The following is a 26,763-nucleotide window of genomic DNA, read 5'->3' on the forward strand; positions in this document are numbered from 1 at the left end:
GGCTAATAACTAGCATAAATTAGATATAGAGTTTATGTTACCAGTTGTGATCAATAATAAGGTCCTTAACGATCCGTTGGCAAAGAACACTTGCATCTATTTATTCGACGATGGACAGTATTTCTAGCGGCAGCTTTAGTAACTCTCTTGTTTTTACACAAATGTTCGTCGTTCAGGAAATGTAAACGTTTTATTTCCAATATATTCATAACCACCAAATCTTGTTTAGCATATCAGCCACTATTTTTTGTGCTATTTACAGTAAAACATTCAGCCTGCACAGCCAGTTTCCCAATGTTATCAGAGAATAAATATTGTGCATGCCTGGGAAGTTACCTATTATTCAAATATATGATTTACCATAACTAACAGAATTGGGTTTACTTACAATATATAGAGGTATGAACTGAATTACCAGGTTAAATGTTGCCTGAATACCGCTATCAATGTATTAATATCACATCTAAACCAAAGCATCTCGGTTTCCATGGTAACGCAAAGCGTCTCGGTTTCCATGGCAACATACACTTTGATGTCAACAAACTGTTGATCTGGAAGTGTTAGCAGTTTCATTCGTCATAAATCCATATCAAAATGGTAAGAATACATGATTGTGCACTCAATAAAATAGTTTATTAGGTATTGCAGTAAAACGATGAATTGGTTTTGCTAAACATTTACACCATTTTATTTTCTAGCCGAGTGTAAGTCCTGCTTAGTCACTAATTAGGTATTATTTTACTGTATTACAGGGCAATGTAACCTAGGAAAAACACTACTTTTTCTATAGAGAGAAAGTAGTTTTTTCCCCTAGGTTACATTACCCAGTAATACAGTACAATAATACCCAAACTGCTCATGTTATCACTATGTTGATACTCAATAATCATGGAGGGAAATACAATTCTATATTAGGTATTCTGGGTATGGGAAACTGAAAACTAGTGGGAACAGGAATGAAAAAATAATATCAGATGATTAAAGGTATGATTCATGGAAGTTATGATTAATGGTGAAAAAGAATGAAATTGCCCAAAATCACTTCGCCAATACATGCTAATGTTATCTTCCTTGATAAACTTAACCTAGGAGACTGGTCCTACCTGACTGTGAGGGGGACCTCACTACCTTGTAACCCCCTTAACTCTGATCAAAAAGTGTGTCTTTCGTATCTAAGGGGTTCCACCCTAGCCTTTCCTGGCGTAGCTTAACCTAACCTAGGAGGCTGGATCTTCGGTCCTACCTGACGGGCCTTAGCTTCTTCAACCCCTAGACTTCCATTTCTTTAGCTAAAAAGTATGGCAATTGTATTTAAGTATCCTAAAAAACCTAAACATTGGATATACGTAACATATTTTTACGTTAAGTTTGGAAGGTAAAAGCTTGTTTATTAACAAGTCTATTACCTGTCCAATAGGCAGTTTTGATGTGCGTGTAATTTTGCATATTCCAAGAAAAGTAGTGTAAACATTTCATTAAAAAGTAATTTATAAACTACTAGGCATGCATTAATTTCAATAGTAATGCCTTTTCCACCATTAGGCTCAATACTATACAGTATTCTAGAAGTTTTATTCCACCTGTGACCAAGTTGTTGATTGATCTTCCTAATCGGGTAGTTGAATCGGTAGAGCTTCAAAAGTTCAAACTTGCAGCAAATGTTTTTATGTTGAACAGGCTGACATAAGTCTTTTCATAGTTTATTTATGAAATACCTGTTTTGATGTTACTGTTTTTAAAGTATCTTATTTTAATTGTTCATTATTTCTCATATCATTTATTTATTTCCTTTCCTCACTGGGCTATTTTTCCTTGTTGGAGCCCTTGGGCTTCTAGCATTTTGCTTTTTCAACTAGGGTTGTAGCTTAGCTAGTAATAAAAAAAAAAAAAATAATAATAATAATAATGGAAAATAAACATACATGGTGTAATGGCTTCACCTCAATACAGTAAGTATTACAACCCCATTGATTCACTTGAAATTTAAAAACATACTTACATCAAATAAAGTATCATATTTCTCTCAATGTCTAACTGGCCTTTAGGCAAGAGAGTCATGGAAGAATTTTGAGGGCTGTGAAGGCATCGAGGAACTTTGCTGTGAAAATTTGTAAAGCTTTATCTGGTTAAAATGTTATGAAATGGACAATAGTTGCATTAGATGAAAAGAATAGAATGCACAAGTATAATGTTCTTGTGCATGTGAGTTGTTCCCCCTGAAAAGTGTGTAGGGGCTTATTAAGAGTATAATGAGAATTTAGAAAATTAAAAAAGTCATATGAGGATCTAAAAAAGGACACACGTTTTATGTGAACTTGTAAATGTGTAGCTAGTCGATAACTCGTGTTTCACATTCCAAAAGAATAAAATTCCAAGATTTCCATTAATCTTCTATTGGCATTATTCAATTCGGTGAGAAATTAATTCTTTATAATAAAATATTACCATAAATCACTAGTTTTTACAGCTCCCAAATGTAATTAAGTTAAGCAAATGATAACAGCATGTGAAATTAAATATCATTATATTTATACTGTACTGTAGCCTACTTAGGAAAAGATTTCATATTACAAAATACTCTTCAGATGTACGGTACTTATGATTGTTCTTTTTTCCAGCCACCAAAGAAGAAAGGTGACAAAGGTAAAGGGAAAGGTGGTAAGAAAGCTGGAAGTGGGAGAGCTCAAGCATTGATTGATGGCATTCCAATCAGCTCTATGAGCAAGGAGCAATTGGAAGGGCATGTGATCAGGTACTGTATAAAGTTTGAACAGAATTTTACAATCTTTTATGCACCGTACAGTAATTAGTATTTATTTAAAAAAATTTCTGACTTTCAATATAGAAATACAGCATAAGTACTGTAATACATAACTGAAATTGTTCTAACATCTGCATAATCGAGGTAACACGCTCACAGGCTTCGAAATGAGCTGGAAAGAGAAAGAGAAGAACGTAACTATGTTCAAACAGAGCTGGAACGTGTTCAGAGACTTTGGCAAGTTGCGGCTGAAAATCTGGAAAATCTTCGTTCAGAACTAAGGTAAGGCTTCAGGACTGTCATTTGATGTTGTTTATTATTAGTAAATGATGCTTTTCACAATAACTCAGTTGTGAAAGTACCATCTTGGAAAAATAATATAAAAGGCATTAGGAGACTGCTATTAGTTAACTAGCTAAGGTGAATAAAAGTTATTTTGTACTGTACAATATTCACCTGCAACAGTACAGTATAATTTTAAAAACTGCAAAAAATCATAGGGAGAAAAGCTGTCATTAGCAAGACCATGCAATGTTACATGTTGAATACAATACAGGAACTTTATTTTATCAAAGTTCATTTCTGTATGTTACTTTTTAAATTATGAGCTATTGTTGGTTATATAAAATTCTCTTACTATCTATAAAAAAGGCATTCACCCATTAAGCTGCATTATTACTCTAATTAGTACACATGTAAGTTATAATGATCAAGATTAACCTCTTATTTATGTTGTACTGTTATATAAATAAGTCATAACCATTCGTTTGAATAATGTAAAAAACATTGCATTATTACAAAATTTGTTTCAAAGAAAATTTCTATATTTATAAAACTCTGCAATTATTCTCGCTATACAGTGTGATTCTTTAGCTACCCACATTTTTAAGCCTGAATATGATTTCATAGTTGCTGTTATCTGATAATTTTGGTTGATATAATAGAACTTCCTAGTTTAAATTGAAAGCTGCATTCCAATTTCACCTGTATACAACTGTATTACAGACATAAAGATGTAGAAATTGCAGATGCAGAGGAGAAGCACCAACAAGAAATAAACGTGTATCAGCAGAAAATGAAACACCTTATGTTCACTCATGAAAATACGCTTACACAATTACAGGTAATATAGATTTCTTTTGTAAAATGTAAAAAATACATTTGCATTCTCTATCAGTCAATAATGTAGTATTCAGCACAAGCATGAGAAGAGCAAGGGAGTACTCTATACTTTCGTCATGCAATTTGGAACTATATCTATGTAAATCTAATTATATTGTGTTCTACAGATTGAAAGTGAACAGGCATTGTTGAATCTTCATCAAGACTCAGTGACAGAGGAGAACCGTGTTGCACAGGAAAGGGAGGATCTAAGAACTCAGTTGAGAGAAACTGAAAATAATTATTTGGCAATAATAGCGAATATGAAAGTGGTGAGCATTTTTCACATTGATGTACTATAGTACTGTATCATAAGGTTATTGAAGAACAGTTATAGGTAATTTCATTAATTTTTTGTTATCCTGTATGTTACAGAAATTTTTGTTCACAAGGTACAAAAGAACACACACACATGTGTATTGTCTCTTTCTTGTATGGTAGATAATTATTGTATATTACAAAGAACCCTTTCATATTGATGTTTAACTCAAAAGATGAAGCTACAGTGGAACCTCTACACACGAACGTATCTACATCCGAATTTTCCAACATCCGAAGTAAAATTTGAGCAAATTTTTGACTCTACACCCGAATTTTATTTCGACACACGAAGTAAACATTACGCCATTGAGCGTCGAGTGCTCAGTTCTCTATTCTTGTGTGTATCGTGTGGTTGTCTTCTGTTTGGTCTGTTATTAACAGTGCTTATTTTCTTCCTTTTCTCACATTTCCTTTTTGATTTTACCTATAATCATGGTGCCTAAGAAGCCAAGTTTCAGTACAGGAAGAAGGCAATTCTTTCATTAGAATTGAAGCAAGAAATTATAGAAAAACATGAGAGCAGTGTGCATGTGAGTGATACTGTATGGCTAAACAATATGGCCGGAATAGGCCTATGATCTCGAGGATCATCAAGCTGAAGGCAGCCATTAAAGCAAATAACCATCAAAGGGGTTCACCATTATTATAAGACATTGTAGCAATACCCTGGAAGAGATAGAACGCCTTTTGTTGATAGGGATAAAGGACAAAGAGATTGTTGGCAACGATCATTTGTGAGAAGGGCCAGCGTGATGAACAGAAAGAAAGAAAAAAGTGAAGCAAAGAAAACCATGATAGCATTAACAAGCTCTTTTAAATAAGACTTCTCTCTTTTTCTGTTTCTCTCTAAACATAGCATTAACATGTTCTTTAAATAAAATCTCTCTCTCTCTCTCTCTCTCTCTCTCTCTCTCTCTCTCTCGTTCTTCTTCGCTGTTATAGTGTTAGATACGTCTATTATTTTTTTTCCGAGAGAGAGAGAGAGAGAGAGAGAGAGAGAGAGAGATTAAACAAAAATGTGATTAGAGTACATATGATTTTTAACAGCGTCAACGAGTTGAAAAATAATTAAATGTAACTAAGAAAGTAATAACAGCTAATCTGAATTCCTTTATTAACTAAAACAAATATTGATACAAACACACTCGTGTGCGTATGCACAAACACACACACATGTGCAAAAATTGCTACGCAGTAAGAGAGACGGTCGGGGAGGAGGTAGAGATGGTGACTGCGATAACATACCGTAACTCGTCACTGAAAGTGATGAAAATAAAAAATCAAAAGAAAAAAGATGTAAAAAATATGAAATATGAAAATAAAAATAAAAAAATAAATAAGCTAAGTTAGATTAAAATTTCCGTAGTGTAAGTTACGGTATGTTATCGCAGTCACCATCTCTACCTCCTCGCCGATCGTGTCTCCTCGTGCGTGTGTGTGTGTTTGCGCATACGCACACGAGTGTGTTTGTATCAATATTTGTTTTAGTTAATAAAGGAATTCAGATTCGCTGATATTGTTTGTTAAGTTACATTTAACTGTCTTTCAACTCGTTAACGCTGTTAAAAATCATATGTACACAACACATTTTTGTTTAATCTCTCTCTCTCTCTCTCTCTCTCTCTCTCTCAGAAAAAAAATAATAGACGTCTCTAACACTAACAGTGAAGAAGAACAAGAGAGAGAGAGAGAGAGAGAGAGAGAGAGAGAGAGAGAGAGAGAGAGAGAGACTCTTGTTCTTCTTCACTGTTAGTGTTAGAGACGTCTATTAATTTTTCTGAGAGAGAGAGAGAGAGAGAGAGAGAGAGAGAGAGAGAGAGAGAGAGAGAGAGAGAGAGAGTATTTATTTGAAGAACATGTTAACACCATGTCTACCTTCTCGCCGATCGTCCGTCTCCTGGCGTAGCAAATCCTACACCTGCGTTGGCCTGTCTCTAAGGTAAAGTGGCAATAAAACAAATTTTTTATTTATTATTTCTTTATAATTATCTTTTTTACATGCTTCTTTCATATTATGCAGTTATGTTATTGTTATGTGTAGCCATTTATTAAGGATTTATTATGGGTTTTTAGGCTGAGGAACGAATTAAATGAATTACCATGTATTCTTATGGGAAAATTCGTTTCTACATCCGATCATTTTCTACATCCGAAGTTGGTTGTGGAACGAATTAAATTCGTATGTAGAGGTACCACTGTATAGCATAATTCCTTGACCTCACACTTATCAATTCTGCATGTGTAGGTCCTTTCTCTCAATCATTCGCACCACGGGCATGTTAGGTTTTAATCATTTTGTCTTTGAGATGGTGGATCAATACACCTCCCTGCAGACTGATTGTCAAGTTTAGAACAAAGTCAAATTCCCATAATGTGTACTATATTTATTTTGTAGAAAATACTGGGGATACATATACCCCACAACCAAAAGTTTAGAATCAGTATACTATAATTCTCATTATGTTTGCTGATTTCTTTGCTTCTGACTAAGGAAAACAAAATAGGCACTGTAAGTATGCAGTATACAAAGTTACTGTACAATAAAAGGGATTTTGACAAAGGAAAAATCAATTTCTGGGCGAGGGACCTGTGTCGCTCCGTGAAATGCTCCTTATAGCACCATTTCTAAGGTAGAAATACTGCTAAAATACCAGAGAAAAAGTTGCATGGAATGCCAGGAATAAACCCAGCTCGCTCACTCTAATAGAGTGTCGGTATAGTAACTGGGGCGTGTTAGAACCACTACCAGAGGTCCCTTACCAATTAGTCCTCTCCTTCCTCAATATCCCCCGATACTACGAGGTGCCGTTCTACATCCAAGTACTGCGCTCTACTACGACTAACCCACCGCCCACCCCTACCACTACCCATGCTTCTTCCCTCATTCCTTTTCTAGTACCAGTGAGATTCGGACGTGTTGTTTTCATAGCTTTGTGTTTTGGTGTTTTTAAAGATGTCAGACGTTTTGGAGATCCCTGCTCCCAAGTTGAGTACAGTATTATAATTGTCTGTTTTGATAATTCTAGGTAGCGACACACGTTAATTTTTAAACCACATTTAATATTTAATCATTAAAACTAACATTCATTACTCAATCTTCCTGGTTTATAGAATGTACAAATGAAATCATATACAGTACAAATATAAAGATTAAAGTAAGGAATGTAGCTGTACCTTTATGAAAAAAATGGGAATGGATACAAAGAGGTAAAGTTATTTACTATATTGCAATCACACATCAGATCAAAAACATATAAACAGTCTTTTGTCACCATGTCTACTTGGTCTTTAGTCATTGTATGTTATTTCAGACTTACATCAATAAACTTTGGAGAATTGGCCAAACAACTGTACTACAAATTCAAAATACATACCTTAACATTGAAGATGCTGAAGTATATTGCAAATATGGGGCTACAGAACATAGCTGGCATTGACCACACTAAGAGAAATGACTGTTCTCAACCAATGAGACTTGCAACTTCCAAATGGAAGATTCTTCACCCATCATAACTTTCACTTTCCTTGTTGAATTTAGTCATTCCTTCTGATTTTGACCAGGTGTGATTGACATAGTAAAAGGAAATAAACATATAAGTCTGCAATTTATATGAACTTTGTGAATTTAGGCCTAGTAAAAGTAATTCAGCAAAAATATTTCATAATTTATGATGAGTTTCAGTATACAAGAAACCTTAAATAAATACCTATTCCGAGTCTTTATTTTTAAAGTTAATCCTTATATTGTACTCATTCTTTGAAATCGAGTCCGACGTTTACCGTTGCAAGATTTCATCTTATCCAGTTTAACAATGCTGAGTCTTTATTTTTCAGGAAAATAGCAAAGCACTAGATTCTTTACGCAGTGAATTTGAATCTGAGGCTGCTGCAATGGAGGCTAAGTCAGTGAAGAGGCTTAAAGCTCTTCAAAACCAGCTCGAGTTGAAGAGAAAAACAGAAATTGTTGCACAGGAAGAAAAGAAGAACAAGTTTTTGTCTACCATTATGGCTAATAATGAGAAGACATTCACAGAAATGAAGAAATATTACTCAGATATAACGGCAACTAATTTAAAGCTCATCACAGAACTCAAGGTTTGTACAGATCAGTACAGTATGTTACTAAGTGTTTGTGATAAGCCATTACTCATTAAATAATGATGCAAAATAATTTTGCTTTGCCTTTTTTTCCCCATATACTTCACAACCTTTTCACATGATTCTTAAAGCAATCCTTTTTTTATTAAAAACTTAGTTCTTGTTACAAACAGGCTGAATTAGCAGAACAGAAGGAAAAGGAACATAAATTAGAACAGGAAATGGGAGCTGCGATAACAAGTCGTTCTCGTCTAGAAAACGAAGTAGAGTCCCTTCGTAAGAAACTAGCAGACACTCAGCGTTCAGTTCAGCGTTCACAGAGAGACAAGGAAAGCTACCTTGTAAGTGTTTACATTACCACAATTAATATGGTAATACAGTTCATAGTACTGTTTATTGTAGTGCACAGAGACATGATGAAGTAATAACTCATCTGCATATCTTTATCATGAAGCAGTTATTTCTTTAACCTACTGTACTTATACTAATTTAGTATTATAATACTCTGCATTCATTCATTTGTTTTGTAATACATACTAGCTAATCTTTTTCAATATTTTACAGACCAGTCAAGCTCAAGTAAAAGTGTTAAAAAGTGAGAAGGATGCTCTTCAGTGGGAGTTAGAGGTCTTAAGACAGAAAGCTGAGGCAGTAAGTAAATCCTCATGTTTGTGTGGTTGGTCTGATTTATGTCAATACCCAAATTGTAAATAAATCTTGATAAATTTCTTAGTTCATTTGATTGTAACTCACTTTTTATCTTCAAATATTTTAATAGATAGTCCTTGGAAGTTCAAAGTTTTATCTTACCACATTCACACCCTGTAGTAGGTTTTATTTTTTTTTCTAACTGAAAGGGGACTGTAGCTAGTCCAATGCAGTATGAGTATGACTGCTAGTATTTTATTTCTTTTCATCGGAGGAGTTTAAGCTTACAAATAACAGAATAGAATGAACCTTTTAAATCATTCCCATTGGTACCACCTCCTCTACAATCTATCATTGAATATCAAGAGATAAAGTTTTTTTGCTAGATTTTCTCGCAACATTATTTTGTAGTCCTTTTTCTACTTGAATTATCTCAGGTTACAATTAGCAAATAAAATTTCCTTATCAAAGGCAATACAGTACTGTACTTTACAGGATTAGTGCACCTCATACGGTGTACTGTAGCATTGTTTAAGGGTCTTTACATCATCCCCTGGGCCTCTGGCGGCAATTACTTTCAAGTCTTCTTCATTGCCTTTGTTCCATTTTCCTTTCTTCCATCTTAACATTCCAACCTCTCTTTTACTTCTTACACAACTGATATGTTTTCCCACCAGCTGCATGCCAGCATTGAATAGCCTCCCCGGCCCTTATGGCCCAAATTCATAAAACTGATTTACAGTACTTTCATTATGCAATTGCTGTACAGAATGCCCAACACTGATATTTTTGCTCTCCAAATTGTTTTAACAGTATTGTGCATCTTATGAAGCATTTTCAGTGCATTCATGTCTTGTTTTATACAGTTGCTCAGTGATAATTACTTTTCTTCTCAGATTGAGCAAGAGAGGAAAGAGCTGTATGATCACTTTGTTGGAGTAGTTGGAGAAGTACAACAGCGAAGTGAATTACGTAACGTTGTCTTAGAGAAAAGGCTTAATCAGGTAATTTATAACAATCTAAGTTTATAAACTTGAAAATGGTATTTGTTAAGGTTAAAGTTAAACCTTTGGTAGTACAGTACTATATGAGTGCCAAGTAAAATCATTCAGTTGTAGATCCCTACATTTACTTCAACACCATCTGTGCAACCACCAGATTTAAGGAGCTGACTGCAAAGTCACCTATTAATAAAAAAAAAATATTGAACACTTTAAATTACCATCCTTACTAGTACAGTACAACCTCAGCTTATCTTATGTTTTGGGGGTTCGGCCTTTTAAAATACAGCAAAATTAACAAGACCCAATGACACGATATACAGTACTCTACATCATTCAAGATTTCCTAGAGCCCAAAAGCTATTCCGCAAAATATCTAGTTTACCTGATTTGTAATTTACAATTATCATTCAATTTAAAATATTTAGTTTCAAAACTCATGACTTTAAAAAGGTTGTCTACCAAAGAACCATCATAATAATGTAAAAGTAAGTAAGCTTTCTGAAGAGTTGAGAACTAATAAGCCGAGAGCTTAATGTATTGGCACCATTTCCTCATTAACCTAGGACAGGAGGCAGGTAAAGAAATTTAATCCGTTATTTATAGTACAGTACATTTTATCAACGTTGCATAGACAGTCCCTGGCGTAGGTAAATGAACCATTGTAGCTTTGAATATACAGTAGACTGTTTTATGCAAGTCAGGTTTTTTTTCTGTCCTGCAACATCTTATCATAATTTCTATACTTGTACTTGTTCTTTATAAAATACAGTATTACACTAGAGAACAGCTATATTTAATAAGAAATGGAATTTATACTGCTATTATAAGTTATCTAAATGAAATTGTCTTATTTACTTAGCAGTTCATCAAACATCATCTCTATACATTGCCACAATATCTCTCATATATCTTCACAATGAAATATACTCTACAAATATTAATTTCATAAATTAACGTATTTAGTAAAAACTGTTACAAATGGGTGTTCGGATAAAGAATTAGTTCATGGTCAAACTGCGAGTTTATAGTTATGAAAAACCTGAATCCCATGATTACATGTGACACTGTACTAAATGAGAGGATTTTTACAGAATGCATTAGTTAACTGGAAAAAAACCTTTATTTGTTTTATGTTAATTCTATTTTTTAATTTCATAAAATTTCTGGAAGGTATCGGAACACCTGGAAAAGAAAGAAGCAGTTCTTTCCGAAGTACTGTCCGCAGCTAATTTGGACCCAGCATCCTTTAGTCATGTCAGCCATCAATTAGAGGTAAGCTTAAGAACTGTATTGAATAGATATTCATCTTGAAATATATTAAAGTACTGTATGTATTTCACATAAAAATATGTTATTTTCCTTAGTAAAATAAATTTTTGAATATACTTACCCGATGATCATATAGCTGTCAGCTCTGCTGCCCGACAGAAAAAACCTACGGGCAGAATACGCCAGCAATCGCTATACAGGTGGGGGTGTACATCAACAGCGCCATCTGTCAAGTAGGTACTCAAGTACTCGATGTCAACAAGAACCAATTTTCTCCTCTGTCCACTGGGTCTCTATTGGGGAGGAAGGGTGGGTCCTTTAATTTATGATCATCGGGTAAGTATATTCAAAAATTTATTTTACTAAGGAAAATAACATTTTTCAATATTAAACTTACCCGATGATCATATAGCTGATTCACACCCAGGGGGGTGGGTAGAGACCAGCATTACATGTTGACATTATGAGCTAAGCATTCCGTATTTCATTTTAGCAGTTATTCAAAATAACAAGCATAAAATAAATAAGTACCTGGTAAGGAAGACGACTTGAACAATTACTCTGCCTTTTTAAGTACGTCTTCCTTACTGAGGCTCGCGATCCTCATAGGATGCTGAGCGACTCCTAGGAGCTGAAGTATGAAGGGTTGCAACCCATACTAAAGGTCCTCATCAAAACCTCTAATCTAGGCGCTTCTCAAGAAATGATTTTGACCACCCGCCAAATCAAGTAGGATGCGAAAGGCTTCTTAGCCTTCCGGACAACCCAAAAATATTTCAAGAGAAAGATTAAAAAGGTTCTGGAATTAGGGAATTGTAGTGGTGGAGCCCCCACCACTACTGCACTCGTTGCTACGAATGGTCCCAGAGTGTAGCAGTTCTCGTAAAGAGACTGGACATTCTTAAGATAAAAGACGCGAACACTGATTTGCTATTCCAATAGGTTGCGTCGAATATACTTTGCAGAGATCTATTTTGTTTAAAGGCCACGGAAGTTGCGACAGCTCTAACTTCGTGTGTCCTTACCTTCAGCCAAGCTTGGTCTTCCTCATTCAGAAGGGAATGAGCTTCTCGTATTAACAGTCTGATAAAATAGGATAAAGAATTCTCTGACATAGGCAAAGATGGATTCTTAACTGAACACCATAAAGCTTCAGACGGGCCTCGTAAAGGTTTTTAAAATAGAACTTAAGAGCTCTTACAGGACATAATACTCTTTCTAGTTCATTTCCAACCATACGATAAGTTTAAATATCGAACGATATTGGTCAAGGCCGAGAAGGCAGCTCGTGTTTGGCTAGAAAACCAAGTTGTAGAACATGTAGCCGTTTCGGATGAGAATCCGATGTTCTTGCTGAAGGCATGAATCTCACTGACTCTTTTAGCTGTGGTTAAGCATATCAGGAAAAGAGTCTTAAAGGTGAGATCTTTCAGGGAGGCTGATTGAAGCGGTTCGAACCTGTCTGACAAAAGGAATCTTAGAACCACGTCTAAATTCCAACCAGGTGTAACCAAACGACGCTCCTTCGTGGTCTCAAAAGACTTAAGGAGGTCCTGTAGATCTTTATTGTTGGAAAGATCTAAGCCTCTGTGACGGAAGACTGATGCCAACATGCTACTGTAACCCTTGATAGTGGGAGCTGAAAGAGATCGTTCTTTCCTCAGATATAAGAGGAAGTCAGCTATTTGAGTTACAGAGGTACTGGTCGAGGATACGGATACTGACTTGCACCAGTTTCGGAAGATTTCCCACTTCGATTGGTAGACTCTAAGGGTGGATGTTCTCCTTGCTCTAGCAATCGCTCTGGTTGCCTCCTTCGAAAAACCTCTAGTTCTCGAGAGTCTTTCGATAGTCTGAAGGCAGTCAGACGAAGAGCGTGGAGGCCTTGGAGTACCTTCTTTACGCGTGGCAGACGTAGCAGGTCCACCCTTAGGGGAAGTGTTCTGGGAACGTCTACTAGCCATCGAAGTACCTCGGTGAGTTATTCTCTCGCAGGCCAGAGGGAAGCAACTAGCGTCAACTTTGTCCCTTCGTGAGAGGCGAACTTCTGCAGTACCTTGTTGACAATCTAGAACGGAGGGAATGCATATAGATCTAGATGTGACCAATCTAGTAGAAAGGCATCTATATGAACTACTGCTGGGTCCGGGATAGGTGAGCAAAGTATTGGGAGCCTCTTGGTCATCGAGGTTGCGAAGAGATCTATGGTTGGCTGGCCCCAGGTGGCCCAAAGGCTCTTGCATACATCCTTGTGGAGGGTCCAATATGTTGGAATTATTTGTCCCTTCCTACTGAGACAATCTGCTATGACATTCAAGTTGCCTTGGATGAACCTCGTTACTAGTGAAAAGTCTAGACCTGTTGAACAGGAGAGGAGGTCTCTTGCGAACTCGTACCATGTCAGAGAGTAGGTCCCTCCTTGCTTGGAGATGTACGTCAAAGCAGGGTGTTGTCCGTGTTCACCTCCACCACTTTGCCTTGAAGGAGAGACCTGAAGCTTTTCCAGGTCAGACGTACTGCCAGTAGCTTCTTGCAGTTGAAATGCATTGTCCTTTGACTCGAGTTCCATAATCCCGAGCATTCCCTACCGCCTAATGTCGCACCCCAGACTACGTCCGATGCGTCCGAGAAGAGAACGTGGTTGGGAGTCTGAACAGTCAGGGGAAGACCCTTTCAAAGGTTGATAAAGTCCTTTCACCAAGTCAGACCAGACTTTATCTTTCCGGAAACCGGGATCGAGACCGCTTCTAGCGTCTTGTCCTTTTCCAGTGAAAAGCTAGATGATACAGAAGAGGACGGAGGTGTAGTCTTCCAAGTGACACAAATTGAACCACGGATGACAGTGTCCTAACCAGACTCATCCACAGCCTGACAGGGCAGTGTTCCTTCTTCAGCATCTTCTGGATGGATAACAGGGCTGGGGGTTGATCGTCTTGTTCAGCAATGTCCTCATCAGAGGGTTCCTCATCCGAAACTGATGAGGAAACGGCAACGGAGTGGGCAACGTCTGACTCGCTGAATCCGGTCGCACTGGTGGATGCGTGACGGAGCCGGACACAAGATCATGGTACTGCTGCACAGTCTGTGAACTGTCAACCATGGGGACGCGAGGAAGTACAGCGTCAACCCGAAACTGTCTGGGTTGTGCAGTCAACCCCCTACCGGGTTGCTGAGGTTGCCGCACTGCGTCACAACAAGTCACCTCTGCTGGTTGTTGAACGTCTTCCTAGTGACACACTGAACGTCCACAACCACCTCCGAGAGTCGCTTAACGTCAATGTGCGACTGGCAACCCACACTGGGTCGCACCGGTGGAGGAACCACCTCAACTGGCGGACGTGAGTAGGATACCTCAGCGTCAACAGGGCATACAACCAACCGGTAGGAAGGTTGTTGGCTAGAAGGTTCTTCTCCGTAAAAAATCCTCTATCAAGGACACAAGCTTGGACTGCATGTCTTGCAACAAAGCCCATTAGGGTCTATGGGAGCAGGTGTGGCAACAGACGGGGTTAGCGACCGAAGCGGAACCATTTACCATCCCTGGAAGCCTTGTTATGCTTTGATTAAAGTCCATAGGAGGCTAAGCAGCCCAAGGCTCCTCTCCAAATGACAGAGTCCTCAAAGGAATATCAGAAGGAGGGAGAACAGCACTTTCTCATCTACAGGAACCATGTCCGAGAAAAGCTAGGTTATCTCAGTGAGGGTCTCACTGGTGCATAAGCAGCAGACCAGAAGGCAACGTTATGTAACTGCTTGACAGTCTGTAAACTGTCAAAAACTGAACTGTCAACCACAACAGGTGCGTGAGGACATACAGCACTGGTGCATTAGTTCTGTGAGCTGGCAACAACCAAAGCTGTGTGGGGAAGCCTCAACTCCTGACTGACTAGTCTGCTGCGGGCGAGTGGCGGTAACCACAGTGGGTTGCGGAGGCTGACACACCGTGTCAAAACACGGCAGCTTGTGGTAGCTCACGCACGGCAACGGAGTGCTCCGTGTGTCTGTGGGAGTCAGCATGCGTCTGGCAGGGTCGACTGCGCATGGGTGGAGGAGCTCTCACAACAAGAGTGTGGGAGCAGGCAGCCATGCTGGGCGCACAACCGTGGCAGGTTGTAGGCAAACGGGTGCATCGTCAACCTTCTCCGCAGTCGGAGTGTGGGAGCAGGCAACAACCAAAGCGGAGTGGTGGTGCGTGGTGGGGACTGCCGTGGGTTGCGGAAACTAACGCATCGCGACAAAACACGGCAGCTTGACTCCACCTTCCCACTGCTGATGCGGTAGCTCACGCATGTTAACGGAGGGTGCCGCACGTCGGCTAACGTCAACATGCGTCTGGCAGGGTCGATTGCGCATCGGAGGTGGAGCTCTCCGCAGCCGGAGTGTGGGAGCAGGCAGCCTCAGCGTGAGCTGGGCGCACAACCGTGGCAGGTTGTAGGCTAACGAGAGCAGTGTCAACCTTCTCCGCACGAAACTCCTGCATAACCGCAGCTAACTGAGTCTGCATAGACTGCAGTAAAGACCACTTAGGGTCTACAAAAAACGGCAACAGACGGAGCTACTGTCCGTTGTGACTGAGGGTCTAAAACAGCTGGTGCGGCAACAGACGGAGTTACTGCCTGTTGCGGTACCACCTTGCCTCTCTTGGGAGGAGTGCAGTCGTCGGATGACTGCAGCGAGTCCGAACTGACCCAGTGGCTACACCTAGGCCGTTGGACTTGCGCGGAAGGGACCGACTTGCACTTAAAAAGCTGCAAGATGTGGTCCATGGTTTCTTACGAGAAACCTCTTCCGCAGACGAGGAATAAATGGGCTCTCTCGTCTTTGTGTGGGTGGGGCGATCTCACGTCGGCTAACGTGGGTAGATACGCCCGAAACCACGGAGGGAAAAACGTCTGTTCGTCGATCAAGGCCTGTGGAACCCATAAGTCGTTCGACATTACTTCCCCCCTGGGCTTGGGAGCTTGTAAGAGGTCCCGGACTAGGTGAACAACTGGCACGAACAGACGAACCCTCGGACGCAACACTGTAACACTTTGCGCATATCACTTTATCACTTTTGATTTTCTGTTTGCACTTATTTCACTGAAATCGAAACTTTAACTGATTTCTACCTGAAACACGCAATCCTATCCTTCATTAAAAGGTAGTAATTGCGAAAACAGTATTACAATGCAAGAGAAAAACATAAAAAAAAAAATAAAGAATTCAGTGGCTGGAAAAGAGACTAAACACTAGATCAAATAAACTACGTTTACAATCTCTCACCGCATAAAGCCTGGGAACAAGAATAAAACCCTAGAAACGTTTTACCTTCTTCCCCTACAGCGACTAGGGAGAAGAGTAAAAAAACGAGAACGTTACCCGCTTGAACGAAACGTTTATTCTCCTCTCTCTCCCTCCGTCTCTATCTCTCTCTCTCTTCTCTCTTGATTTAGCACCTGAGAGAAGAGCCCAATTATATATCGTTAAAACATGTTATTTGCTAAAGGAAAAAAACTGAAAGGTTTCCCAAATAAAAAGTTCCTTTATTTAGAATTTAAACCATTTAAGCTAAGAAAGAATGAACTAAACGCTAGAATCGGTTTACTCTTACTGCAACGTGAAACCGTGATACACTCTCTCTCTATCGTAACGATAGAGCGCAAGTTGAACGTTCTGAACGTCAACAACTGCGGAGACTAAAAAACTAAACGTTAGTTCATCTTTGAAAACAGTCTATCAAAGAAATTCTTTCATAAAACATTAAAATTAAAAAAGTATTAAATTCTTAAAAGGTTAAATACGATATAACGGCCTCAATGTTAATTAACTTCGGTTCCAAGTAAGGACCGCCTACTATTAGGAAAGGTCGCATATAAACAAACATAAAAATTTATTTTTTATAAGTTTATAATAAATGGAAAGTTAATCGAAGAGGCCTATAAAGGCGGAGAGATATAAAATAAATAGATCTATAACTTGATAAGCAAAATTACCAAAAACCTAAACACACTTCCGTCTAAGGGAAGGGTCGGCCATTTAAAAGTGAAAGAGAGTCCATACTCTCTTCGTCACCATAATTACATCTATCCAAAACGAGTTCAAGTTTTGAAATGAAGATAAAACCCCTGCATAGCGAAAGCTCAAAACTGGAATAGTGTACTTCACCAAATCGTTGTGAAAACAAATCCAGTTAGGGACGGCGTATTTAGTAGGTCTTGCCATTGGCACGACAGAGAGAAAATTGGTTCTTGTTGACATCGAGTACTTGAGTACCTACTTGACAGATGGCGCTGTTGATGTACACCCCCACCTGTATAGCGATCGCTGGCGTATTCCGCCCGTAGGTTTTTTCTGTCGGGCAGCAGAGCTGACAGCTATATGATCATCGGGTAAGTTTAATATTGAAAAAAGTAGTATTGTACTGTATAGTATATGAAGTGGTATGTGTGAAGAGTAACATCAACATAAGCCCTTCATGAATTTGGCCTTCAGTAGATAATCTGAGATTTCCAACAAAACTTTACACAATATACTACAGTATACAGTACAATATTGCCTACTGCATGACCTATAAGCATTTTCTACTGATATGATTATAAATCAGTGATATTTCAGGCATTTTTTGCTTAGAAGCAAAGATAATTTGGCAAGTGCGACAGATCCTGAAAGTTAAACGTATCAAGAAACTAATCATGTAAAGCTTTACTGTTGTCAAAAACAAATGTTAATAACTTTACCAAAAATTTATCAAGTCTTTTGACACAATAAGAATGTATTTATAAAGACACTAAATGCTGTGAAGCCAAAGGTAGAAGTTTTATATTCTTTCTAAAGAAAAAATTGAAACTGAAAAGTATTAAAATAGGCAAAAATTATCCTTTTTACCTTACTATTATATGATATTTGTATGAGATTGATAAGCTAGTTCATGAAGCATACTCAACCTTGACAATAGACTGCAAGAAAGTAACTCAATAGGTTGTAAAATGTTATTTTCATTAGTAAAATAAATTTTTGAATATACTTACCCGATAATCATGTAGCTGTCAACTCTGTTGCCGACAGAAATCTACAGTCGGGATACGCCAGCGATCGCTATACAGGTGGGGGTGAACACCACAGCGCCATCTGTGGTCAGGTACTCTAGTACTTCTTGTCAACACCACCTCAATTTTTTCCTCGGTCCACTGGTTCTCTATGGGGAGGAAGGGTGGGTCAATTAAATCATGATTATCGGGTAAGTATATTCAAAAATTTATTTTACTAATGAAAATAACATTTTTCAATATTAAACTTACCCGATAATCATGTAGCTGATTCACACCCAGGGTGGTGGGTGGAGACCAGCATACATGTTAACACAGAAGCTAAGTATCCCGTATTTTATTTTATTAGTTATTCAAAAATAACATAAAATAAATAAGTACCTGGTAAGGAAGACGACTTGAACCATTACTCTGCCTTTATTAAGTACGTCTTTCTTACTGAGCGTAGCGGTCCTCTTAGGATGCTGAACGACTCTTAGGTGCTGAAGTATAAAGGGCTGCAACCCATACTAAAGGACCTCATCACAACCTTTAACCTCGGCGCTTCTCAAGAAAGAATTGACCACCCGCCAAATCAACAAGGATGTGGAAGGCTTCTTAGCCAACCGTACAACCCATAAAAAGTATTCAAGAGAAAGGTTAAAAAGGTTATGGGATTATGGGAATGTAGTGGCTGAGCCCCCGCCTACTACTGCATTCGTTGCTACGAATGGTCCCAGGGTGTAGCAGTTCTCGTAAAGAGACTGGACATCTTTGAGATAGAATGATGCGAACACTGACTTGCTTCTCCAATAGGTTGCATCCATAACACTCTGCAGAGAACGGTTCTGTTAGAGGGCCACTGAAGTAGCCACAGCTCTCACTTCATGTGTCCTTACCTTCAGCAAAGCAAGGTCTTCTTCCTTCAGATGAGAATGTGCTTCCCTAATCAGGAGCCTGAATAGGTAAGAAACTGAGTTCTTAGACCTTGGAAGAGAAGGCTTCTTGATAGCCCACCATAAGGCTTCTGATTGTCCTCGTAAAGGTTATGACCTTTTTAGATAGTACCTAAGAGCTCTAACTGGGCAAAGTACTCTCTCCAGTTCGTCCCCCACCAAGTTGGACAGGCTTGGGATCTCGAACGACTTAGGCCAAGGACGTGAAGGAAGCTCGTTTTAGCAAAAAACCGAGCTGCAAGGAACATGTAGCCGTTTCAGATGTGAAAACTATGTTCCTGCTGAAGGCGTGGATCTCACTTACTCTTTTAGCTGTTGTCAAGCACACGAGGAAAAGAGTTTTTAATGTGAGGTCCTTAAAAGAGGCTGATTGGAGAGGTTCAAATCTTGATGACATAAGGAACCTTAGGACCACGTCTAGATTCCAGCCTGGAGTGGACAACCGACGTTCCTTTGAGGTCTTAAAAGACCTAAGGAGGTCCTGTAGATCTTTGTTGGTGGAAAGATCCAAGCCTCTGTGGCGGAAAACCGCTGCCAACATACTTCTGTAACCCTTAATCGTAGGAGCTGAAAGGGATCTTACGTTCCTTAGATGTAACAGGAAGTCAGCAATCTGGGTTACAGTGGTACTGGATGAGGAAACTGCATTGGCCTTGTACCAGCTTCGGAAGACTTCCCCTTTAGACTGATAGACTCTGAGAGTGGATGTCCTCCTTGCTCTGGCAATCGCTCTGGCTGCCTCCTTCGAAAAGCCCCTAGCTCTTGAGAGTCTTTCGAAAGTCTGAAGGCAGTCAGACGAAGAGCGTGGAGGTTTGGATGTACCTTCTTTACGTGAGGTAGACGTAGAAGGTCCACTCCTAGAGGAAGAGTCCTGGGAATGTCGACCAGCCATTGCAGTACCTCTATGAACCATTCTCTCGCGGGCCAGAGCGGAGCCAACCAACGTCAGCCGTGTCCCTTTGCGAGAGGCGAACTTCTGAAGTACCCTGTTGACAATCTTGAACGGCGGGAATGCATACAGGTCGAGATGGGACCAATCCAGCAGAAAAGCATCCACGTGAACTGCTGCTGGGTCTGGAATCGGAGAACAATACAACGGGAGCCTCTAGGTTATCGAGGTAGCGAACAGATCTATGGTTGGCTGACCCCACAGGGCCCAAAGTCTGCTGCAAACATTCTTGTGAAGGGTCCACTCTGTGGGGATGACCTGACCCTTCCGGCTAAGGCGATCTGCCATGACATTCATATCGCCCTGAATGAACCTCGTTACCAGCGTGAGCTTTCGATCTTTTAACCAGATGAGGAGGTCCCTTGCGATCTAGAACAACTTCCACGAATGAGTCCCTCCCTGCTTGGAGATGTAAGCCAAGGCTGTGGTGTTGTCAGAGTCCACCTCCACCACCTTGTTAAGCTGGAGGGACTTGAAGTTTATCAAGGTCAGATGAACCGCCAACAGCTCCTTGCAATAGATGTGAAGTGTCCTTAGCTCCTGATTCCATGTTCCCGAGCATTCCTGTCCGTTCAAAGTCGCACCCCAGCCCGTGTCTGATGCGTCAGAGAAGAGACGGCGGTCGGGTTTCTGAACAGCCAAAGGTAGACTTCCTTGAGAAGAAAGCTGTTCTTTCACCACGTGAGAGTAGACCTCCTCTCTTCGGAAACAGGAACTGAGATCGTCTCTAGCGTCATGTCCTTTATCCAGTGAGCCGCTAGATGATACTGAAGGGGGGGAGGTGGGGTCTCCCTAACTCGATGAACAGTGCCAGCGATGAAAGTGTACCTGTTAGACTCATCCACTACCTGACTGAGCATCGGTTCCTTCTCAGCATGCTCTGGATGCAATCTAGGGCTTAGTATATCTTTGGGGCCGACGGAAAAGCCCGAAAAGCTCGACTCTGAAGATCCATACCCATGTAGACAATGGTCTGGGATGGGACGAGCTGGGACTCCTCAAAATTGACCAGGAGGCCCAGTTCCTTGGTCAGATCCATAGTCCATCTGAGAATCTCCAGACAGCGACGACTTGTGGGAGCTCTTAAAAGCTAGTCGTCTGACGGAGCCGGACACAAGATCATGGTACTGCTGCACAGTCTGTGAACTGTCAACCATGGGGAAGCGAGGAAGTACAGTGACAACCCGAAGCTGTCTAGACTGTCTGGGTCGTACAGACAACTCCTTATCGGGTTGCTGAGGTTGCCGCACTGCGTCACAACAAGACACTTCTGCTGGTTGTTGAACGTCTTCCCAGTGACACACTGACTCCGTAAACAAAAAATCCTCTAACAAGGACTAAGCTTGGACTGCATGTCTTGCAACACAGCTCAAGGTCTATGGGAGCAGGTGTGGTAACAGACGGGGTTAGCGACTGAAGTGGAACCATTACCCTCCCTGGAAGCATGCTATGCTTAAATAAAAGTCCATAGGAGGCTAAGCAGCTAAAGGCTCCTCTCCAAATGACAGAGTCCTCAAGGGAAAATCAGAAGGAGGGAGAATAGCACTTTCTCATCTACAGGAACCATATCCGAGAAAAGCTAAGTTCTCTCAGTGAGGGTTTCACTGGTGCAAAAGCAGCAGACTAGAAGGCAACGTTATGAAACTGCTTGACAGTCTAGTGAGTTGGCAACAACCAAAGATGTGTGACTGAGAAGCATGCGGTAAGGTATGCAGAGCATGCTGTATGTAGAGCATGCTGTAAGGTAAGCAGAGCATGTTGCATGGCGTGCGGCTTATGCTGCATGGGATGAGGCTCATGCTGCATGGGATGAGGCTCATGCTGCATGGTATGAGACTCATGCTGCATGGGATGAGGCTCAAGCTGCAAGGGATGAGGCTTATGCCGCATGCGTTGAGGAGGATGCCGCATAGTATGAGGCTCCTGCCTCATGGGTTGAGGCGGTTGCCGCATAGCATGAGGCTTTTGCCTCATGGTTTGAGGAGGATGCCGCATAGCATGAGGCTCCTCATAAGCATGAGGCTGCCTCATGGGTAGAGGAGGATTTTTTAAAGAAATCTGAACCTGACACTAATCTAGCTGTCCGAGGATTTACCTGGTGAGACATCAGTCTCTTCACCAGCGAGTTTTACCAGATTTCCCCGGGCCACCACGTGACACAATTGGTAGTAATTCATTCAAATTACCCCTAATGAGTCAATATGGATAAATATCAACACAACATCGTGTTCAAATAGAAATAAATTTCTACCTCATACTTGGGATCGAACGCTAGCCCCTTCTAATGAAAGGCCAGGTCGAAACCAACCATGCCACGAGAGCCCATTCAAGAGTTGAGGTTCTTGCCTCAAGAGTGGAGGTGGCTGCCGCAAGAGTTGAAGTTGCTGCCTCAAGGATGGTGGAGGTTGCCGCAACGCAAGAGGTTGCTGCATAGCGCTGGTATCTGGCAACTCCCAATGCGGCAGCTCACGCGTGGAGGTAGGTTGAGGAACCTCAACATCATACGTCTGGCAGGGTGGACTGCGCAGAGGTGGAGTTGAGGTTGCTGCCTCGAGGATGGTGGAGGTTGTCGCACCGCAAGAGGTAGCTGCCTCGAGGATGGAGGAGGTAGTCGCAACCCATGAGTCTCCTACCTCAAGGGTAGAGGAGGTTGCTGCAAAGCATAAGGCTCCTGCCTCAAGTGTTGAGGAGGTTGCCGCGTGGCAAGAGGCTCCTGCCTCAAGGAAAGTGGAGGTTGCTGCACAGAGCTGGTATCTGGCAACTCCCAATGCGGCAGCTCACGCATGGAGGTAGCTTGAGGAACCTCAACATCATACGTCTGGCAGGCTGGACTGCGTAGAGGTGGAGGAGCGCTCGCAGGAGGAGGTGTGTTAACCTTCTCTGCCTGAAACTCCTGCATCAACACCGCAAGCTGAGACTGCATTGTCAGCAGCATAGACCACTAGAGTTTAAGAAAGACAACAACAAACGGAGCTACTGTCCGTTGAAACTGAGGGTCTAAAACAGCTGGTGCGGCAACAGACGGAGTTACTGTCTGTTGCGATACCACCTTGCCTCTCTGGGAGGTGTGCAGTTGTCGTACTGCAGCAAGTCCGAACTGACCCAGTGCTAATGGCACCACCTAGGAGTTGGACTTGCGCGGAAGGGACCGACTTGCACTTAAAAGCTGCAAGATTTGGTCCATGGTTTCTGCGAGAAACCTCTTCCGCAGACGAGGAATAAATGGGCTCTCTCGTCTTTGTGTGGGTGGGGTGATCACGTCGGCTACGTGAGTTGGTTACACCCGAAACCACGGAGGGAAACGTCTGTTCGTCGATCAAGGCCTGCTGAACCCATAAGTCCTTCGACATTACTTCTCCCCTGGGCTTGGGAGCTTGTAAGAGGTCCCAGACTAGGCGAACAACTGGCACGAACAGACGAACCCTCGAACGCAACACTGTAACACTTTGCGCTTATCACTGTATCACTTTTGATTTTCTGTTTGCACTTATTTCACTGAACTCGAAACTTTAAGTGGTTTGTACCTGAAACACGCAATTCTATCCTTCATTAAAAGTTAGTAATTGCGAAAACAGTATTACAATGTAACAGAAAAACATAATGAAAGATAAATAATTCAGTGGCTGGAAAAGAGATTAAACACTAGATCAAATAAACTACGTTTAAAATCTCTCACCGCATAAAGTCTGAGAACAAGAATAAAACTCTAGAAACGTTTACCTTCTTCCCCTAAAGAGACTAGGGAGAAGAGCAAAAACGATAACAACGTTACCCGCTTGAACGAAACGTTTATCCTCCTCTCTCTCCCTCCGTCTCTATCTCTCTCTCTCTCTCTCTTGACTTAGCACCTGAGAGAAGAGCCCAATTATATATATCGTTAAAACATATTATTGTTAAAGGAAAAAAAACTGAAAGGTTTCCCAAATAAAAAGTTCCTTTATTAGAATAGAACCATTTAAGCTAAGAAAGAATGAACAAAACGCTAGAATCGGTTTACTCTTACTGCAACGTGACACCGTGATAGACTCTCTCTCTATCGTAACGATAGAGCGCAAGTTGAACGTTCTGAACGTCAACAACTGCAGAGACAAAACAAAACGTTAGTTCAACTTTGAAAACAGTACAAGACTATCAAAGAAATTCTTTCAAAAACATTAAAATAGCATAATATGTTAACAGGTAAAAACGAAATGACGGGCTCAAAGTTAATTAACTTCGGTTCCAAGAAAAGACCGCCTACTATTAGGAAAGGTCGAATATAAACAAATATAAAAATTAATTTTAATAAGTTTATAATAAAAGGAAGTTAATCAAAGAGGCCTATAAAAGGCGGAGAGATATAAAATAAATCTATAACTTTGTTAGCAAAATTAAGAGTCTATACTCTCTTCGACACCAACACTTCCGTCTAAGGGAAGGGTCGGCCATTTAAAAGTGAAAGAGAGATCATACTCTCTTCGTACCAAAATTAAATAAAAAATTAAATCAAATTAATTCCAAAAACTTGCTAAGCTAATGATATAGCTTCCTGAATAGCGAAGGCTAAACTCTAGAGCAAATACATCACCAAATCGTGAGCAATAACTCCAGAATCAACAGCGTATCCATGTAGGTCTAGCCGGAGGCACGACAGAGGAAAAATTGAGGTGGTGTTGACAAGAAGTACTAGAGTACCTGACCACAGATGGCGCTGTGGTGTTCACCCCCACCTGTATAGCAATCGCTGGCGTATCCCGACCGTAGATTTCTGTCGGCAACAGAGTTGACAGCTACATGATTATCGGGTAAGTTTAATATTGAAAATAATAACTTACTTCAGTAGCTACAGGGAGATACTGTGTATTAATAAGTTTTACTCATCAGTAAGATGAACCCAGCCTGTTAGTGTTATTATGAAATGGGAATTTTAATTCTAATTCTAGGCCAATCCTGACTTTTACTTCCAGTACATATTACAGGACACAAACTTTTCCTTTTGTGTTTTATGGCATTTTGTGTAGAGTAAATTTTTTAATTTAGTACAAGATTAAACTTTCCCATGAAATTGTTAAATCATGTACAAAAGCACAACAAATTATCAATTCTACCAAACTACTATTCTGAAAAATTATAAATATTCTAGATTTCCCTCAGCCAACAGTAATTCATAACCTATGCTAACTTATACTTTGCACCCAAATTCAAGAGATTTATCTGAAAAAATTATATTTCTAAAAATTTAGAAAATAATCTTAATATAGTTAATAAGTAACAAATTAGGATTTTTAATTCGATAAGCTGAAGATTTATTATTGTACAGACTAGTAAACTAGGTTTTTGAAGTACAGTAGTCCCTCCTATAATGGAACTATTGGTTCAAAAAGGGGTACAGATAAGTTCAAAGGGAAATTAGGGGTGAGTAACCTAGTCTAGCTCAAGTTAAGTAGCCCCAAATTCATGTCCCAATAATGTGTAGTCCAGTCCTAGTAAGCATAAAATAAGCTAATACTAATACTCTATACAGAATTCAAAGATATAAGAATTGATGTACATTATTATAATTTATGTGTATGGTACTCTAGTAATATAAAGCACAAAATTATACAATTGTATCAAGCAATACACTGAGAATCTGATTTTTGATCTCTCTTATTCGCACTTTCCCCCATTCAGTGCAGGTTTGGACAAGCACTGGGTCACACTCAAAAGTGTGCGATTATGGTAGAGTGTGGATATGGGTAGTGCAGATACACAAGACATTACCGTTTCTAAAATGTGTTACAAAGTTTGAAGGAATGTTAAATAAATTTCAGACAATAGCTTTGTGTACTACAATGTAGTATACTGTCATGAGTTATTATAGTTGATGTATGTAGTAGCTGAGCATACAACACTTGAAATGTTTTATTTTGGGTAAAAACATTATCTTGTCCTACTGAATTTAATTTTTTACAGACAATTGTTGATGAAAAGAACAAACTCGTAGCAGGACTTCGTGAAGAAGTTGCAACCCTGCGACGAATGTATACAGACCTCATGGACAAGTACCAGTCATCGTTAGAAACCAAGAAAAAGAGTGGACCCAAGTTACCTCATATATCCATTTAAGCTACATAAACTAAGCTGCTGAAATCTAAGGTCTGAATACCTTGTAGTCGAGGGTTTATGTGCTAATGATAAGCTAACAAGTACCTGCCTGGGAAAGGACTCTTTTAAGTACCAAACTTTCCTTACCCCAATTTAACCATCATAAATTTTGATGTAAAGTTATCATATGAAAACTGTTTTACAGACCTGAAGTCAGTTTGATATGCCATGCCAGCTGCTATAGCATTCAAACCGAAATACAGTACAGTAGATCAAAATATGTCAGATACCAATACAGTAATGGCATGACTTTTGCATGTGTTTTATTATCACATTTTCATGTTCTCTTACTTTTTTCATAAATTTGTAATATGTGAAATAGTACAATACGTTCTGAAAAATTTCTAACCCCGAAAGCTGCTGTTCAAAGTACAACAAACACAGAACATCAACAGCAAAGGGAAATGAAGTTAAAATAACAGACAGAATTACAATACTGTACCATAATTTGTTATTTCTATAT

At 39.9% G+C, this 26,763-nt stretch overlaps 1 protein-coding gene across 1 annotated transcript; it reads left to right on the forward strand.

Moving 5' to 3' along the window:
• Nucleotides 1-370: 370 nt before the first annotated feature.
• LOC137630893 (dynein regulatory complex subunit 4-like) lies at nucleotides 371-26,518 on the forward strand. The gene is made up of 11 exons (XM_068362428.1): nucleotides 371-597; nucleotides 2,619-2,752; nucleotides 2,921-3,043; nucleotides 3,767-3,884; nucleotides 4,051-4,194; nucleotides 8,078-8,338; nucleotides 8,515-8,682; nucleotides 8,906-8,992; nucleotides 9,886-9,993; nucleotides 11,164-11,265; nucleotides 26,109-26,518. The coding sequence occupies exons 1-11, from the start codon at nucleotides 595-597 to the stop codon at nucleotides 26,259-26,261; spliced, it is 1,401 nt and encodes a 466-aa protein (XP_068218529.1). The 5' UTR covers nucleotides 371-594; the 3' UTR covers nucleotides 26,262-26,518.
• The last annotated feature ends 245 nt before the right edge of the window (nucleotides 26,519-26,763 follow it).

The sequence above is a fragment of the Palaemon carinicauda genome, chromosome 39, assembly GCF_036898095.1.
Source record: "Palaemon carinicauda isolate YSFRI2023 chromosome 39, ASM3689809v2, whole genome shotgun sequence".
Lineage (NCBI taxonomy): Eukaryota > Metazoa > Arthropoda > Malacostraca > Decapoda > Palaemonidae > Palaemon > Palaemon carinicauda.